This window comes from Zosterops lateralis (assembly GCF_965231275.1).
Source record: "Zosterops lateralis genome assembly, chromosome: 1".
NCBI lineage: Eukaryota > Metazoa > Chordata > Aves > Passeriformes > Zosteropidae > Zosterops > Zosterops lateralis.
The window spans coordinates 19671160-19690403 of NC_139762.1; the positions used below are offsets into that span (position 1 = coordinate 19671160).

At 36.0% G+C, this 19244-nt stretch overlaps 1 protein-coding gene across 4 annotated transcripts in view; it reads right to left on the reverse strand.

The window, feature by feature from the left end:
- MLLT10 (MLLT10 histone lysine methyltransferase DOT1L cofactor) overlaps positions 1 to 19244 on the reverse strand; it is a 125762-nt gene that overhangs the window by 40501 nt on the left and 66017 nt on the right. For all 4 annotated transcript variants that reach the window (XM_083884741.1, XM_083884739.1, XM_083884740.1 and 1 more), the window contains one exon: positions 17854 to 18423. In XM_083884741.1, the coding sequence (XP_083740867.1) occupies positions 17854 to 18423 (570 nt within the window). The remainder of the gene's footprint in view (positions 1 to 17853; positions 18424 to 19244) is intronic.

The following is a 19244-nucleotide window of genomic DNA, read 5'->3' on the forward strand; positions in this document are numbered from 1 at the left end:
TTTCACTTGTTTTCTTCAGACTTCTCACAATAATCCTTGAAATGCTTTATAACTGCCTGTTTACATTTCACAATTAGTTCAGCTTTATGAAATATGACATGTTAAGAATTTCATGCTTGTTCTACCGTGAGTAAAAATGTTTTCAAGTACTCTTCTAGATCAGAATGCTAAGATAAAGAGCTCCATGATCATATCTGAGACACATATGCTTATAACCACAAGTGTGCCACAGCACAGGAAGAACTTTGTAAAAAGAAAGTTAAACAGACATGTAAGAACAATTGATAAAGACCTTTAACTTTTTAAGGTTTAAAGTTTAAAATGTTCACTTTTGTAACAGCCAATACATACAAGTCTAAGTTACTTAAATACAACAAACTAAAACCAAAGTAGTTTTAGGTTCACTTAATGAGTATTCATTAATAGGAGCATGACTTGTGATCTACATTTCTTAATGACTGCAGAAAAATTTACTGTGTTTGTTTAAGATCTCTGAAAATATAGCATAGCTTCAAACCATTCTGCCAGCAATCTACCTCAGTGCTGGACAATCAGTCACAGATTCCTCTTCACTGTGAACACAATACAATCTTTTATGGGAGTTTCTCCCTTTTGGATTCCAGTGATCTGAGGCTGATGTCTTCAAAGAAGGGGGGCAGGAGAGAAAATGAAGCAGCTGTTGCCCAAATTTCTGAAGGCCTACAAATAGCTGTGATTAGAACCAGTTATAGCTTTCAAGTGGTAATCTAGAACCTCATGGTCAGATAGTTATACTTAAGACTGCAATATCTGACAACCGAACAGTAATTACTCAGTACTTTGAAATGTGCATAACAGAACTACTACAGGCTGAATTTTTAATTTGCCCTTCTCTTGTTTTTAGTTTTTATCAATTTAGATGGTTTAGCTGAGCACTACTGTCTCCATGCTTCAATATAGGCACATGCCTTTTTATCAACACTGAGAAACTCTGCCCAAGTTGGGCTAGATTCAGAAGTTGTAATTCACACTCAGTACAGATTCTGTTTAGTTTAGGTCGTTTTGTTAAAAAATCATACCATATATACTGAATTTTGCCTGCATTGATGGAGAGGCCAAGGCTACAGAACTGAAGTTTCTTTGGAAACATGCTGTCTTCTAAAAACAATCACAGCACTGAGACTGGCACAATGGATGTCTGATCTGTATTACGACTCTCCTCACTGCAACTCAAAAATTAGCTGAAGACAGAACAATCAATAACAAAGACCTAAAAACTGCAACAGGAGTATGAAATAAAACAGACAGAAGACAGAACACGGAAGAACTGAAGTAACCACAGAAAGGCAACAAGGAAACATTACAATTTACAGCTATCTCTAACATAAAATAATCAGGTCATTGCTTCTCATAGTCTTTTTTAAAGTATGCACTAAAACTGTCAAAGATATGTATGCTCGATATGTATATATAGATGCATATACAGATATGTGTATCACTCTTGCTCCTTTTCAGTGGTAGACCCATAGAATAAGAGATGAGACTGCAAGGTCAAGTCAGAAAAGTTTGACTGTAAGATCCAGAGTACAACTGATCACACAGTGAACAGCAGTGACAACTTCACAGCTCTCAACTGCAAATTCTGTGGGTTTTAGAAAAAGGTTCTGAAAAAAGCATAAAAGATACAAGAAGTTGACTATCCAACAGCAAAACATAGCGCTAAATATACCAAGTCTCTTACTGGCAAACCTGCAGTGTGCCACTGTCTGCCTTGAAGTGTCTTGACTCCTTTCAATTAAGGCAAGTATCTTAATGGAACAGCGTTCCTGACTCCATTTTCTAGTCCTCTTCCTTAGGACCAGATTCTTTCAAACCACTTCAATATTTTAGCTATTATCTTTCCTCCTTCAGAGTTTATAAGCACCAAATTTCAACTGACAGGGTTTGCCCACCTTTATAGCAAAACTATTAATAATAAACCTCTCTGCTCCAAACTTGTATTTCACTGTTTCTACTCAAACTCACAGGGTTTCTTTGCGGTACTTTATTGCTGATGTGAAACTAGCTTAATCTCAGTGCAATGAAAAAACAAGCCCTCACACAGACTCCATCAAAACTCTTACTGACAGTGACATTTACAATCCTCAGCATTATCCTGACATGTAATCTGAATATGCTGTTGGAGTAAATGATCTTCCTTTATTTAAATATTTATCTCAAGTTTTAATACTTTGTTTTCATCCTATATTAACACACATAACAAGATTTCTTCTTGCTGTTCATATTATCAAAATTTCTACCTACCCTCATTGATTTCACCCTCATATATGCTTCTGACAAAACAAGAGCCCTACAATACTCAGGTGGGAGGGGGGGAAGGAGGGAGGGAAGGAAAGAAAAGCAGTACTGGGGGAAAAAAGTAACTAACTTAACCTCAGAAGGAATCATGAAACATCACCACCACCTTCCCACCACCCCAAAAGAAGGTAATTACATGATAAATCCTGTCCAAACACCATTCTAAAACAAACATGTAGCTACCATTATGCTGTTCCAAAAGAGTAAGTTATATAAAGCATCACTACTGTTTGGCAATATATGCCCTTCCAACTATCCATGCCATTAGTTTCAAAACCAAAAAGTGCAATGTGGAAAGAAGTCACAAATGGCACTCCATCGATTTATATTCTGCGCCCTTTTGGCAATCTATACCTCTTCAACATTAAACAGCAAAAAGGCTCTGCTTATAAAACAGCAGAAACTCACCAAGTCCAAATTCAGCACACTTTGTCAGATACCCTTCAGATGTTTTATTTTTGTTCAGAAAAATGGTGAGCTTGCTTTCCTTCATCTCAAAGCTGCTTCAGAGCACTGTACACCTGGGAGAGTGAGAGGGAAACCCTATATCAAAAGGGAAAAAAGCTAAACCTATTGTACTAAAGCAAAGCAAATCTAGAGAAATTTCAGTATTTCTCACCACATGTAGACTGTGAAACATAAAGTTAATGCAATATTAGAATTTTTATTGTTTAAGACACCCACCACTCTAGACATCTGCCTGACAGGTGTAATTCATGGCTCTGACAGTGTGAAAAGTAAAAGTTCTATAAAACCATAATGACTGCTAGCTTAAAATGCAAAAAATTTGACCATGCAAAGTTTCAAACATTTAAGTTCTTTTGCATACGCTGAATTTCAAGTCAATACAATTAGCAATGCATATAGCACTGCTCTTCTAACATATGTGCACAGCAGCAAGAAAACTTTTACTTGTGGCTGGCACAAACGGATAAAAATTTCCAATTTTTATAAACAGATCACCTGACACCAATTAAACATCACACTGAGAAATAAACTTGATAATCTTCAAAATTAGCCTCATGAGAGAATTTTAAATCTTCCAGCAACTTGTGAATACAGCTATGATTGTTTCCTACAAACTAACAATATCCCTGAAAAAGTAAACTGAACTAATTTAATAAGATATTTCATTTTCACTGGATATGAACACAGAAACAGGGGTACAAAGCCAATGCTGAATACTAAAGGGAAACAGTCATTAGATACATTAAAGATTCAATATTGCTCCCTCTGAAACTGATAGTTCTGTTATCAGTGACACAAATGAGCAGCATCAGGCTGTCAGAACAAAGAATGGACAAAACAAGGCTACCTTCACATGCATTACTTGTAGTAATTTAAGTAGTCAGGGAAGGGAAGTGGGAGAATGCCTGAGGTAGACACCACTATAACACACCTATGAATGGAGCACAGAAGAAGGACTAGAAAACACTATTCACAAAATTAAAGAAAAGAATCTCAGAACTGGAATAAAACTGTTATCGTTTTACTTCACACATACAGAAAGATCATAAAAAGAGAACTGAGGAACTATTGACCTATCAGGCTCCTGCAGACAATCTACAAAAGTTTTCACTCAAGTACTGAACAATTGACGCACTGCAGACCTGTATTTCACCCAATCCATAGAATATGCAGACCTTCAATCAGGCTTTTCCACAAAAGGCTACCCTTTGTGATAAATGAACCTCTGAAAAAGATTCTAATATAACTTACCATTATGTATGGCATTCATCAACTTCACGAAAGCTTTTGAGTTAGGAGAAAAAGGGCTTCATGTTAAGATCATGTTTAACAGACACACAAAAGAATATATGTATAGACAGGAATTTCAGTGAACAATAATACACCTGAATACATCTTTCTTGTATTCGAGCTCTGATCATTTACAGTAGCACAAATTGTAAAATGGATTTATTTCTATCCACTATAATTTTTTATTTGTATTTCTTTTATCAGTGTTGGTTAGATTTTAAATGTCAATTATAAGAACATTCCAGCACATGCCAATTAGCTGTATTGTAAAGCTAGTGTTACAAATAAATAAATTAGAATTCTTTCCAGTGGCACTCAGTCCCCCCCTCAAGGAAAGACTGATTTTAATTTTATTGTCTGCAACAAATTTAGAAACTCAAAAGGAAGTTGTCCTGCTAATTTTAATCACAAGACATCTGTTTTGCTTCACTGGTAGACTGAGATGAACTCAAGCAATCAAGTCTAACAGACTCCTGGACCTGTGTCTCCTGGATTTTAGAGAGCTCAGTTCAAGAACAACTCAGATACACAGAAAGAACATCCAACTAGTGGTAGACTAAAGGAGATGCTCACATGAACTTCCCTCCCTTCACGGGTTGGCGTTTTTAGAGAGTATTTACTGACCTCCAACCCTGAAGTGCCAGAACACACTCACATCCTCTGCCATGCAGCTGAATTCTCCAACACAGCCTCCACAGCACCATGGCACTGGAATGCCCAGCTGCAGGGTGGTGGCAGTCAGGCAGGTGCCAGCTCTCTTCCACTCATCCCACCAGCTTATTCCTGCTTAGGATAACAAACTCCTGACTACAGAATGATTTGAGTTTCAGTTTGTTCGTTCACTCTTTCACACTATTCAGAAACATGGCCCTCAGTTTATACATCTGGCTTGACAAGGTAATCGAATGAATGACTTTTACAGGCTGGAGTGGGGCCAACATGTCTTGTCGTACTCCCATGGGGGAATTTTCTACCTGCATCAGCCTCAGGTCTGCCTGCAGTAACTATCTGGGTTCCAACAGGGCAACTGCCCTCAATGCTTTATTTTTCTCTTCTTTACTCTTGCCACAACTGGAAGCCACTAAACATTGCTGTCAGAAGCCATTTTTTAACTCTTCTGAAGGGCGTTCTTAACATCAGAATTTCAAAAAAATGAATGAATAAAGACATCTTAAATTTCTGTCATTCATACTCAAAGATTACAAAACTAACTATGAAGCGGTATTAAAAAATTCAAAAGCTTTGACTTTTACCTACCAACTAAAATTAAGTAACTAGCCAAAGGTACTTCAAAGGAAATACTTCTAAAATTTGGAATATTTTAATTAAAGCATAACATACAAAGTGTGTTCTCTAAAAAAACGTAAATACTAATGTTTGGGGGCTTAAATTCTGTGGTACAGAAAAAACACACAATGTACAAAATTCTGCATGATTCTTGACAGAAGTGCATTCATTGAAATAAATGAAACTGATAATTTTAATTAACCTTCTTAACAGTTTTCGGAGAACTAACAAATTACAAAAATACACTCAATTTACAAGGAAAAAAATTACTAAAGCGCACAGAGTTAATATGACTGGAATCACATTATACTATACAGACAAATTCTTTTCTCAGGGGCAGAGGACACAATGCAACTGCAGTCTGCCATTCTTAAATGCAGAATCATTTCACCTATACCTACTCTCCACAGCCTTTATTTGATTATAATTGTATCCGTTCTCTCCATTTATGCTTGATTTTTGTCAACAAGAAATAGCAGCCATTTTGATCCATCATTGCTTTCAACACTAAACAAATCCCTTTCAAATTTAAGGACTATTGGGTAGGTTTGGAAGGAGGCTTGGGGCGTAATGAAGTTTTTTCTTTTCTTTTCTTTATTTTTTATTTTATTCAAACAAGCTCAGTCCTAGAGCGCCAAAGCCATACCTTTTGCTTTTGTTTCTTTAAAACTGTACCAAACAGGAGTCACCACTAATCTAAGCAATCACATACAGTGTATTCCCAAACATCACTCAAGAGGTATGAGAAAGTTTCAAAGCAGAATAGACTACATATGTCTCCAATGCAAAATTTACTACTGTAAGATAACACTCCATAGACAAATGAGGAAGAGATGCAGTTAAAGAGCTAACAAATACTAGCTGTTCTAACACAGCCCTCATCCAATTACACAAGGAAGGGCCAACACTAGATCAGTCCTCCTTGTGAGTGATGGAGCTAATTCTAGACTCCCCCCCAAGCCTCTCAACAGAACAGAAGGAGAACTGTTCCACTACCACCACTCCCTTCCACACTCCATAAATTAGTAGAAGCAGATGAAAAAAGGTGTTTTATTCTGGAAGGAAAAAAGACCTACTGTCTTGGTTCCTGTGTAACCGCCTTTATTGGCAGCTATGTCTTTCCTGACTTCTGCACTGAAGTACCCCCTCCCAGCCACCCAGTTTTCTGCCACAATGTACAGCCAAATTGAAAACCAACATGCTAAGGTGTCAAGAAAGGTTAGGAATGGTGAATGGTAACTACATACACACACACACACACACACACACACATATATATGCATGCTGTAATAGCTGAACTTCACTTCTCATTGTTTTCATTTATTTGCCATCTCTGCTGCCTCTCACACTTTCCTCTCAGTCTTGGCTAAATCTTTCCTCTCTTCATCCAATCCTCACAGCAGCTGCTATGGTTTGATTTACTTAGAACCTTAGAATTATTCCTCCTTAAAATCAATTCTGCTCAGAAAAAAATGATGCTTCCAGCTCATTCATTTCAATTTCTGAAATGGCTCAGTATTAATATCAACCTCCAAGCCACCACACCTCTGGCTGTCCACCACTTGTTTTTAAGGGAATTTGTTATGCACACAAAAACTTAAGTTCCATTCCAAGTTTACCACTACTCAACAACAGAAAAAAAGCCTAGTGACTTCATTCCTAGGAAGGATGTTATTTGCTGTAACCAAGCCCTAAACCCACCAGATTAAGCATTTGTCCATGACAGTTATCACACTTTAAGCCAAAAAAAGGTGAAAAAACTCAAACAAAACAAAATCCAGTAACTTGCATTTGACATTCCTACGTGAAAGCTAACCATATTGACAGCATATGAGCCACTTTTTCATTTGGGGGAATGAGGGGTGTGTTTGGTGTTTGGCTTTTTGTTTGTTTGTTTGTTTTGGGGAGTGGGGTTTCTGCTGAGGTTTTTTTGTTAAATTTACTTGGAATCTCTAGTCATTCTTATCTCACAGATGGTCAAAACAAATAAACAATGGGAAACAGAACTAAAACCAAGTACATAGCATCTAATAGGATTATTCACGCACAAACCCCAGTTGCATGTTTGTAATCTTCAATTCCATTACCAGCTTCCATGAATCCCTTCTCAACTCAGATTTCTAGAGCTATACTGGTCCAAAAAACATAGATGCTCACTCACTTTTTTATTAACAAAATTTTCCATATTTTCCTGTTACTTCAGTTAGTGAGAACCCTTTTCTGAACCTTCTACCAGTGCATGTAATTCTCTCTCACAAAAACATACGCAGCAAGCTAGATTGCTGTCAAAACGAACAGTTTTCTTCCTGTTATCCTTATGGCCTTCTCACATATCGACCAAATCTGACACAGAAAGATGAATACTTCTATTTAAAAGCTAAATAAAAAGTATATAAAGAGCAATATGAAGCAAAGAGTTTGCATCTAAACTAGGTGTTAAATCCCTGTTTGGTTCAAATGGACAAAAAATGGCTTTACATTCAGGATTGAGTAAGAAGTAGCTTTTCTAACAATACAAAATGGTTTATTTCATTACTATTTCCTGCATTATCACCACAAAAGCCTTTGCAAGAACTGTCCTGCTAAGAATTTTGACAGCACATTTTGTGTGTATGGCATACCTACAACACATTTTCCACTATGCCTTAATACTCTTGAAGGAGAGTTTTATTTCAGTAACCTTCTGGAAATACATTGCTGGCTTACTGCTGCAAATTTCCAGCATTTTAATCACGTTGGGGAGATTCATAAAAAATGAGCTCGCATTCAGATAGATCTACATGCAGTTTGTGCAGGTACAGGTGATGTTTGTACAGTATCAGGCACAGGGACACACTCACTGGGTACCTAAGGCACATCTTGATGCACACAGAGCTACCAGGGTATCACCCAGCTGCCAATCCTCCACTACACAGCCAGAATTGCCAGGGTGCATGCGCTGCAGCATAGTGCCAAGTGACATGCTACAGCCAACCTGGAGCTTCAGAAAGCTGCTGTCCTTAGGCCTATCACACCCATATAACCTGCTTAAGGAAGAAGAATTAATTATTTACATAAGAAGGTAGCATAGGGACTTGATAATCAGACATTTAGCCCTATTATATTTGTTCTAAAAAGCAGTATAGCTCCTATACAAATGTGAGTGTCATCCTATATGAGCATCATATGAATCTCTCCATTCTAAGCCTTAATGGATTTGTCCCTGAGCAACATCTTTCACTGAAAAGCTCAATTATTTTAAGGTAACTAGTCTTTTTTATGCCACTGTATTATGTTAGCATTTCTATTTAGGTTTTTTTTTTCTTTTTGAAACTTTACAAGGGAATTGCAGAAATTATGATAATCAACAACAGCTCTAGACATCATAGCCTCTCCCAGATAAAATCCTGAGACAAGCTTCAGTCAGTTTAACTTCTGGTACTGCAGCTCTTCATGTCAAATAAATGGAAAATTTAAATGCTAAGTACACTTCCTTCTGATTTTAAAAAACCTGACTGTACTGTTGTCACCTCTGACTGACAACAACAACAAAAAAGAATTTTACCATATGAATTGGACAGTCTTCAGAAGGACAAAAACGCTTCAAGGACTATCAATACATACGCATCGCTTATTTTTCAGCTATATTTGATTTCTGTAAGACTTGAAAGTCTGTAAGATCTGAAAAGTACAATTTTCAAGGAAGGGTAAAAAACCCTACTGCTCCTTTTATAGTCAAGTCTCTTGTCTACCCTCCCCCACAAGCACTTTTTTATGTTCCCATGTCACCTTTAACAGATTTTATGGAGTTAAAAGACTGATTGCTATCTCACATTTGACTTACAAAGAATGCCATACTCCAGTAATTGACTCCAGATGCTGAAAAATGTTCACACTCAAGAAGATGAATATTTTCAGTTTAAAATATATGTGTACGAAAACCCTCTTAATTTGATATAACTCTGAAAGTCCTTTTTTTTTAAGTTAAGCCAATTTAAAGGAGTTTCTGGGAACTAAACAGTTACAAATAAGCAAACACTTGTGTCTCACTTTATATCCAAGCGGCAACAGAATTAAGGAATATATCCTTGATCTTCAGAAAAGGGATACACTTCTAAAGCAAATATCAAGTTCTGCAACAAAGATATCTGATAGGATAGAAATCTTAATTGCTTCACAATATCTCCTTATTTCCCCACTCTATTTAGAATTATAATTCTCAGTTTTATAATAAGAGTTAAAGAACTAACATAATCTAAGCACAAAACTGGAAGTTTCAGTACATCTCCTTCTGCCCTTATTTTTTTTAACATAATGATAATACCACATACTTACTCCATGTATCTGCAAAGACAATCAGCCACTGGAAAAGCAGGCAATTCATTTTCTTCATTATGCAGACAATAGTAACCAAACTGTCAGGCAGATCCCATTCATGCAGATTACCCAGGTCTAAAGTAAGTTACCTTTTATCAGGAGTTCAAACCTGACACCAAATATATACAAGGCACTTCGTGGGCTTACGGGTCAAATATAAGACAAAAGCAAGCAGTTTACAAAAAGCTCATGAACTTCTCTGAAAACCTTCCCTTACCAAACAAAACAGATTTACAGCTAAATTTGGAAAATAGTAAGTACAGAAACTTAAGTAGCCTTTAAGCTCTTCCCAGTCCATCTTCTTCTCTGCCAATATAGAGACAACTAATAAATAGCCAGTGTATTCATGAAGATTCTTATTATGTTTCAAAAAGTTTGTATTTAGATGCCAATTCTGCAAATTCTGTATGGGCAACAATCTAGACCTGCAGAAATTCTTGCAATTAAATTGATATTTGGGTATAAGACTCACAAAGCTTAAATAAAAACAGTATTTCAAACAGTTTAGAAATATTTACATCTTTTTGCTAAGCTGTTTAAAACTATGTCTTTCTCCTGAAATTAACAACTACCTAAATTTTCCCATTTTATTAGATGAAAGACCTAAAAGGGAAGTCAAGAAAATACACATCCCCCTTCCCATACTGATTTTTTTTTGCTTTGTTGTGAGAGTTTTTTAGCATCTGAAATGTATTACAATTTCATAATTTACACATACCATTTGCTGTTGACTGTCAGAGTATAATAAATAAACAAATAATGACATCTTTTGAAATTTAAGTAGAAGCTAATGCCCAAACTTACCATAATTTGAGAATCTAGTTTAAAGATATAATCTTCAAAAGTTCTATTTTAACCTGACAGACACATTCTCATACAACAATTAACTGGTCATGTAATTTCCACAGTTACCAAGATCTTCTCTAAAATTAGCTGGCCTCAGCAGCCTGACAGTTAAACTCTATCCCAGTTATTAGAACTTCCCTTCTCTGGGCCCTTTTTTTTTTTTTTTTCACTTCAGAAAACCCTCCCATCTGTTTTCACTCAAAACCAAAAAACTTTACAATTTTATGAGAAAGGAAAACTTTGCCTTGTTTTAAATCAAGTTCTGTTTCAAAGCGCTGTTCCGAGAGTTTCTGGTCTTGCGGCACTCACAGGGCGGCTGATCTGCATCTCATGCACCAAACAAACGCTGCTTCCATGCAAAGTCAGCCAGCTCGGAGACTTTGAGAGTGGAACAGGCTGAACATTTCTTGTTTTCAGCAGCCCATCCAATTAAGCACTATACTGTATTTTTCTACTAACTTAAAAAAAAAAAAAAAAGGGGGGGGTGGGGAGGAGGCAGAAAACAGCAATGACCAGTATGTAAAAAGTCTTGACCAGGAACAGTAATTCTTTTGGTATAATATTGCGATCATGTCTCTAAACATTTTTGTAAACTGAAATATTCTCAAATTATAGAAATTCCAGAATTCCAGTCTAGCAAAGATCTTCAGACTCTTTGAAAAGTATGTTTTAAAAATATCACCCATTGTTTGCCTCTTCTCAATTTTCACATTCCTAGTCATATTTTAGGAGGGAATTAGCATCATAAATAAATATAGTACTTCACCACCTAGAACATGTATAAAGTAATTCCAATTACTTGTGATGGAACTCTTCTACCTCTTCTTGAAATGAATATCACAGTGATGACAATAGCCTTTTTTCCCCCCTGAAGTATAATAATGTTCAGTTCTCCATCATTATTCAGAAGTTTTTCATAACTGTTTTCAAAACATATCTCTGCTAGAAGGTTCATTGTTCGGTATTTTTTTTGTCCCAGCCTTCTAAACCAAGGAATTCTTATTCATTACATCCAAGCATGATTTTTATAACACACATTTTAGAAACCACCCTGAACCCTCAGAGCTAGCAGCAAAGACGACTTCTCAATCTCTGATAAAAGCAGAGAACATACTATGCTGGGAACCAGTTCTAGCAGACCCATGCTGCCCAAAAATGTATTACTGACTATTGCATTTTGAAATGCACTATTAGCCCAGTTACAAACTATGTCTTATGCTAAAATGATGCACCATGCTAAATTTTCTTTTAAAAATCAAAGAGATAATACAGCATATAATTAGGGTCATGGGCAAGTACCAAACAAGAATCTTTGCAAGCATATTGACTTCCTCTAGAACTTCCTGCACCTGTAAATCAAATAAATACATTCAACTAAACTGTACCTTCTAGAAAATACATTTTCAGAACTGAGATTTGTTCAACCCTTACTTGATCATGTTTTATTTTTTTGTTAGGTTAAGGATCATTGTACTAGTTTTCAGTTCCTCATATGATATCCATAGTCTGATAAACTCACTCCACAGCTGTTCTCCAATATTGTGCTTTTAATATTGTGCTTTTTCCAGCCATTGAATCCTTCCCGTGGCTCTTTTTTTTACAGAGCAAACCACAGAACCACACATAGTATTCAAGGACCAGACACACACTGAATGCAGAGCTGCCTTTCTCATTAGCTTGCTGTTTATGCATTAAAATATTTTTAAACACAACCCAGAACTGGAAGCTCAGACACAACTGATTAATCACCTTTATCCTTTTTCTCTACAGCCCTTCTTTCCCCAGAAGGCCATCCTTATCCTGCAAGTATACATCCATCTTTCTAAGACAATCTTCTACTCGAGTTCAACCAACATAACTCTTAGTTTGTACTGCTGACCAAGAGATTCATTTTATCCTGTCCTCATAACCAGACTTTTTCAAAAATTGCAGAATTTTCCAACAGATTTCACAGACTATTCTGAACTGGAAGGGACTCACGAAGATTGCTGAGTCCAAACCTTAGGTGAACTGAGGATCGAAGCTGTCACCTTGGTGTTATGAGCATCAAGCTCTGACCAACTGAGGAGAAGGGGAAATAACAAAACAAAGTAAACACAGGTTTAATAGTTCTCTGATCAAAATAAAATTGAAACTTAGCTATTAGCTGCAGTTAATGCAAGGATTTGCTGACTTCCTATCATTAAAAGACCTTATTTAAAATGTCATGCTGTATCAACTGAAATGTAGGCACCTACTACGCCACTGATTAAAAAAACAGAAAATAAAACTAGTCCAATGAGTTATTTTCCATAACTCTCAATGTCCACCACTAATTATTACACCTTTGTATGTCTTAACATCTTCCTTTCCTCTGTCAGACACATTCTAACTGGATAACATTAACTACTTGCCAGTCTCTCTTACAACTTCATGAGTTTTAAAGACTTACTGAAATTTAACACTGACAGTCTAAAAGCATGGAAGTACAAGGTATTCATCATCAGGAAACGCCAATACTTCTGTCTGTAGCTGCTGATAACAACTTTTTTACTTAAGAACTTCGATGCATTGCATGATAATCCCCATTTTCATAGCTACTACCTCATGTGATTTCTTCCCTGTTACCTGATGAACATCTCCATGTTTTCTACACCAACAATCTTCAATTTTAATATTTTAATATTGTACACCATTCACCAATCTCAACACCAGTTCTGCTCAGTCTCAAATATAAAGAATGAATTTCTCCACACATGGATTTTGCCTTGTGTGCTTTCTATATCATTTGCTTAGTCCTAAAAGGCCATTAATATCTATTAGTATAAATTTGTCCTTTATATTCTATCTCCTCTGAATACAAACTGGCTTTTTAACACAGCAAGACTTCTGCTTTGGTGCACTTTGCAGATAAACATAATAGCACAAACTGTTTCAGAACAATTTTTCCTAAACTCTTCCTCCCAGTAGATTCAGCTACTAAGTCAAACTTTAAACACAGCATCATGAAGATTTAACGTAAGTACTGAGGGACTTCGTATCTCAATGAGAATAATTTCAAGTTACTCCGCTACTTTGAAACTCAGAGTTTCCTTATGTCAGTGCAACAATGAGCTTAAACAGTACAGGATCTTGTACAGCATAACGTGTCTAACATTGACAAAGGTTTCAGCACTGCTTGAATCAGATGGGAAAGGAGAGCAAAATGCATGGATTTAATCTGAAGCATTTAGCAAATTCATCTATAAAGCTGAAACTTGACTGCACAAGACAAGATCAACTCAGAGGGACCAAAGACATTCACAGTTTCTCAGAATCTGAAATACTGCTTTAATAAGGTACAATACTGGGTTTGGATGAGTTCTTTATTCCAAAAAACATCTAGTGATATCAACCAGAGCATACTGAAGGTTGGCTAAGGGCAGATATAAAAATATAGGAAGACAAATTTTTATTTTGCCTCAATCAAGACAAAGGAATTCCAGAAGATCAACACACTAAGGGTGCTGAAACAATGGGCTAACCATTTCGACGCCCAATTGGTCATTCAATCTTTTCCAGTCTTCTTAAAGAAAAAAAAAAAAAAAAAAAAATTATAGCGTTTTTAGGGTTTACAGTACATATAAGGGCATAAAATCAATTTTACAAAAATTAAAATATTGAAGCAAATAGTCCCCTGAAGTCCTTAGCTACTGAAGTTGATACTATACAATTTGTTGTACACTTGAAATCAAGAGCAGAACTGGGAAAGGCAGAGGAGTGCCTGAAGCACTATACTAATTTCAGTAGCAAGTATCCATGCTGAACTTGGAAGACAATGCACAAGAATTTTATCTACCATGAAACAGAAATTTCAGTTAACTTCTGACACTTGATTATTTCCATTTTACATTGCTACATTATTCCAGAAAAGTCAGAAGATATTGTACATCACACAAAATATTCTTTTTCCTATTGTCGAGGGACACAAGCTCTCAATGCTTTACAATACTAGACTAGAAATCTTTAAATATTTTTCCCTAGAAGGATGCTGAGAATGAACTTAATCCTGAGAATACAGCTAGCATGACTTGGAAAGTTTGATAGCTCTATAAACTTCTTGAGTTCAGATGAAATCAACACACACCGCCCCTATTAAAAGATTCAGATTCTGAAATCACTCCAAAGACCAACCCTATTTGGGGTGAACCATTATGAGCTTTATGTAACTCCTCCAATAACTGACTTAGGCCTTTTTAGACAATAAACTCACAGTGCTTATGGATTCTCAACAAAAAGAGATGTATAGTTTGTAAATGAGCTAATATCAAAAGAACTTTGGTGGGGTTCTTTTAAAGAGAGTACTAGTAAAAGGTTAATTTACTGCAAAAATTCCGTATCACCCTACCAATTTAAATTTAATTTCATTTTTTAGAGTTAATTTTATTCCTTTGAATACAAGGTTAAAGTAATGCATAAAATGTTTCCTGACAGGTTACAAATACATTTCAGAAAAAATAATAAATAGCATGAAGATTAAACACTTAAGTTTAACCTTAAACACATCAGATCTGTTGCATGGCAACTGAAATACAACTTGACTGTACATGTTGTAACAGCTTCTAATAACATGTCCTTATACTATACCTATATTCATGGTACATCTCTGTTCTTATTAAGCAGGAAAAGAAAAGTCCTGTGGACTGCATAAGTCTGGAAATGTCAAATATTTTTAGAAAATTAGCTGAATATACTTATTCTGAATAAAACTTTTTGGGAAGACATTTAATAATGTATAAATTGCATATGCTGAATCTGCATTACCTTTTAAAATAAGCTTCCCTTCACAATTCATCTCACTTGAACATTAACTATGAACACAATTATCATACATCTATGAAGTCATGTTTTTCTTAATTTTTATGGATCTCAACAAGTACTCTTAGGAAAACTGAAAGACAACGAAAGCTTCAGACAGCTGCTGCTGCTAGGAAAACTACTTAAAAAAAGAGGAGATTCTTGCAAAAGTGCCTCAAAAGCTTTGTTTACTATGGTCTACCTCATTCCTGGATTCAGGTTCTTTGAGGTATCAAGGTAATTCCAAGTAAGAGGCAATAAAAACTTTTTGACTTGAGTACCCTGTGTTTTCACTCACTACATTCACATGCACAAAATCTTATCTGGGGGCTTGGGTCAAATAATTTAGATTAACTTGACAGATCTTGTGGACATGTGGTGGGCGCATTGAAAAGAGGAAAGTATTGTACCTGAGAAAATACATGTTTCTGGTAATACTGGAAATAGTCATATGTTCTTCCTCATTGCAACACGAAAAATTGTTGTAAATTGGGTTGCTAAACAAAAAAAAATGCTTATGATGAAGCAAGGAGAGCAGCACATAAGAAAAATGAGAGATGAGGCAGAAGAGTACTTTACAAAAATATGCTCTGATTCAAGCAGAAATTTCTGGATAAATTTAGAGCTCGTGCTCAAAGACATCCTATTTGTTTTTGTATCTCTGGGTTTTCTTGGTTTTGCTGGGGTGATTTTGTTTATTAATTTTGTTTGTTCATTTATTCATATCCATGTTCTTTGGCATCCTCAGTAAATATCACTGTTTTAAAGGACAGGTCTAATGCTGGCCACCAAGAATCTAAGGATACTTAATAGATGTTAAACTGAATAGGCTGAATATCATGATAAAAGTAGTAAAACCAACATGGTAATTCCATCCATGTATTTATTTACAAAGAGTTTAACATTATCACTGCCATTTCCTAGATGGAAGAGGGAGATGTAATGAAGAGGACAAAGGAAGCAAGAATGGACCCGGACAGGGAAAGGCCAGTTCAAGGAGCTGACCAGAGCAGAATATTCCATGGCAAATATAAGAGGGGAAACAAGGGTCATTCACTTCAAACCAAAACCTTGTACTTCTATCTCCTATCCCAACTACAACAATACATAATCCACCTCAAAGAGATTATAAAAGAGTAACGAAGATCATACTATAATAATCAGAACACTGATGTGAATCTATTAAATGTTCAGAACAGGTAAGAGGTGAACATATTCTTAAAATTGTATTTTAAACAGAAAGATAAATAGTGAACTATGAAGTTTTGTCATATACCATTTCTCTCCATTGATTTTAATACAAGAAAAGTATTTTTTAATATAGTTGCCGCTGCCATTGCCATTACTACCTATAACAAAAAGGATCATTTGCCTGCATCTAACTGCTTTAAAACAATGTGGCTTTGACATCAAGTTTTTAACTACCTGCCTTGTCTGAAAGAAATGCAGGTGTTTTTTCCTTGAATTACGTATATTTTAAAAATATCTCTTGCTTATAGAGTGAAAGTATACAATACAAAAAGCATAAAATCCTCACCACAAGCAAGTATTCAAGCTCCATTTCTCTTTTCCCCAAAATAGAAAAAGAAACAAAAAAAACCAAAACAAAACACACCAAGAAAAGTAAAACAAAAACCCCAAAAAAACCCAAAAAAACCCCCCACCTCACTATAATTAAAAAAAGGATAAAATTACGAAGTTTCAAAAGTGAGGTAATTTGTTATTTCTTATATCACAAAAGCTTTGAAAGAAACTTCAGAGCAACAAAGCCTTCAGTAGATAAGAGTATTCTGCCAGGCCATTCCACACACAGGTTTACGGGAAACAGAAAGCTTCTCACAGCCCCAGATGCGCATAACATTTAGAGCAGAGGAAGAACAAACCAGCCAATTTCAATTGTTAAATAGCACACCAGAATATGAAAATGTCATCCAGCTGCACAGGACTCCAGATTCAGAATACAATTTTACATGTTTAAACTGGTCATTCCCGATGTAGTCCTTCTGATTTTCAGTTAAGCTAAATTGGGAAAATGTAACTCAGGGACACATTCAGCAAAGCTGGCATACCTGAGTACCAATTTTGTTTTCTCTGTGTAACAGAACACACAGACAATAAAGTCCATACTAACTATCACTTTTCTTTTTTTTAGCTGAACATGTCACATGTTATTTTCAAAGAACCTATTTTCATGCAACTTTTCCCCCTACATTTTCAAAACCTGCATTTATATAGCCTCTGGGTCAATAGACAGGTCAATCTACTACAGCCACCTACAGCACAGTGGCACCTATATGTGGAACAAAACTTACTTTTCCAACAGTCCTTTTTCCCCCAGTGTGATTTTCATGGCACTTTAAATGATACTATGTTCTTGAAAAGCATACTCAGAATAATAGCTAAAATAATAAAAACATATTTTGAGGTAAGAAAATAAATCCAATAAACACCTACCTGAACCCACTGGAGATGAACCAACACTAAGACTTTGTAAACTTCCATTCCTGAGCAAAGTTGGAGATTTTTGAAGACCAGAGCTTGTCACACTTCCTGCAGCAGATGCCACAGATGAAGTTGGGGAAGCAGAAGAAACTGAAAGATGGGAAAGACCTTCTTGACTTTTATTTCCTTTAGGTCGACCAGGCCCATGTTTATTTTGCTTATTTCCTTTCCGTTTCTTCTCTGTTACAGTTTCTTCTTCTATTCCAGAAGTTTGAGCTCGTTTGTATGCTGTAGAAGTAAGGCTTGAATTACTTATGTCTCCGGGTGAGCTGTCAAAGTTTTTAGATTGGGAAACAGCTGCTGACGATGAAGCGAGACCAATTAAGGAAGTGAAACAATTGACTCCTCCCTCTTGGCTCCCAGCCTCTCCTTTATGTACATCTTTGGTTGATGAAGCCTGTTGAGAATGTGTGAAGCTGTCACTTCGCAGATCTGTGTCTGTAAAACTCAAAAAATCTTGGGGAGACTGAACTGAACTTCCAGAAGATGACTTTATGCTCCCAGGAGTGCCCAAAAAGCTTCCTAAAAAAAGAAAAAAGTACAATTATGGTTTTCCCTGAAGCTGATGAAAACTGATGAGAAGTATTACGATCTTAGAATAAAAAACTTTAATGTAAAAGGACTTTATGAAAAGCTTTACCAAGAGCTAAAGAATTTTTTAAGTAACTCATTGGTTCTCCTGCTGGTCTTCACCTTGCTGGATATGATTCTCAGATTCCTGTCTGAGATTCAGATTTGCATCTGTGGCACAAACAAGGTGAAAATGAATAAAAGAAGAATAACAACTTTGTTGCTTAGGCAACTTTAACATCCATCATGTTTTGAAGCTGTAACAAACACTTGGTGCAAACTGGAGCAGGTTTTTTTGAACACACACATATAGAACAAGAAAGCTGACAGAAATGTGCTATGATCACATATACACTATGCCTGCAATCTTCCTTACCATTCTACCCAAAATCAACGGTCTGACACAGGTCAAGGGAACAACAATTGGGCTTAATTCTCCCTGGCTGAGGAGGAGCTCCACAGAAGACATATTTTTCAAAAGTACAAAAAAGTGGAAAACAGTGTATAAAATTGGCATTTTAAGACTTCTTTAGCACTGTCACAGAACCATAAAGACCTTCTGCCTAACAGAATTACATTCCTTCTTCAGTATTTGGAATGCAGTCATTTCATCACTGTATTAGTGCATTCAAGGCAGAAAATGAAGCACTTTTGTGAACTGCACACATCTACTTGTACTAAAATTCACTAATTTTATATAGGTGTGTGTATGTGGGTACAGTTTCACAGAATTCAGACTGATGACAACATCAAGAAAATATTCCTAAATATGA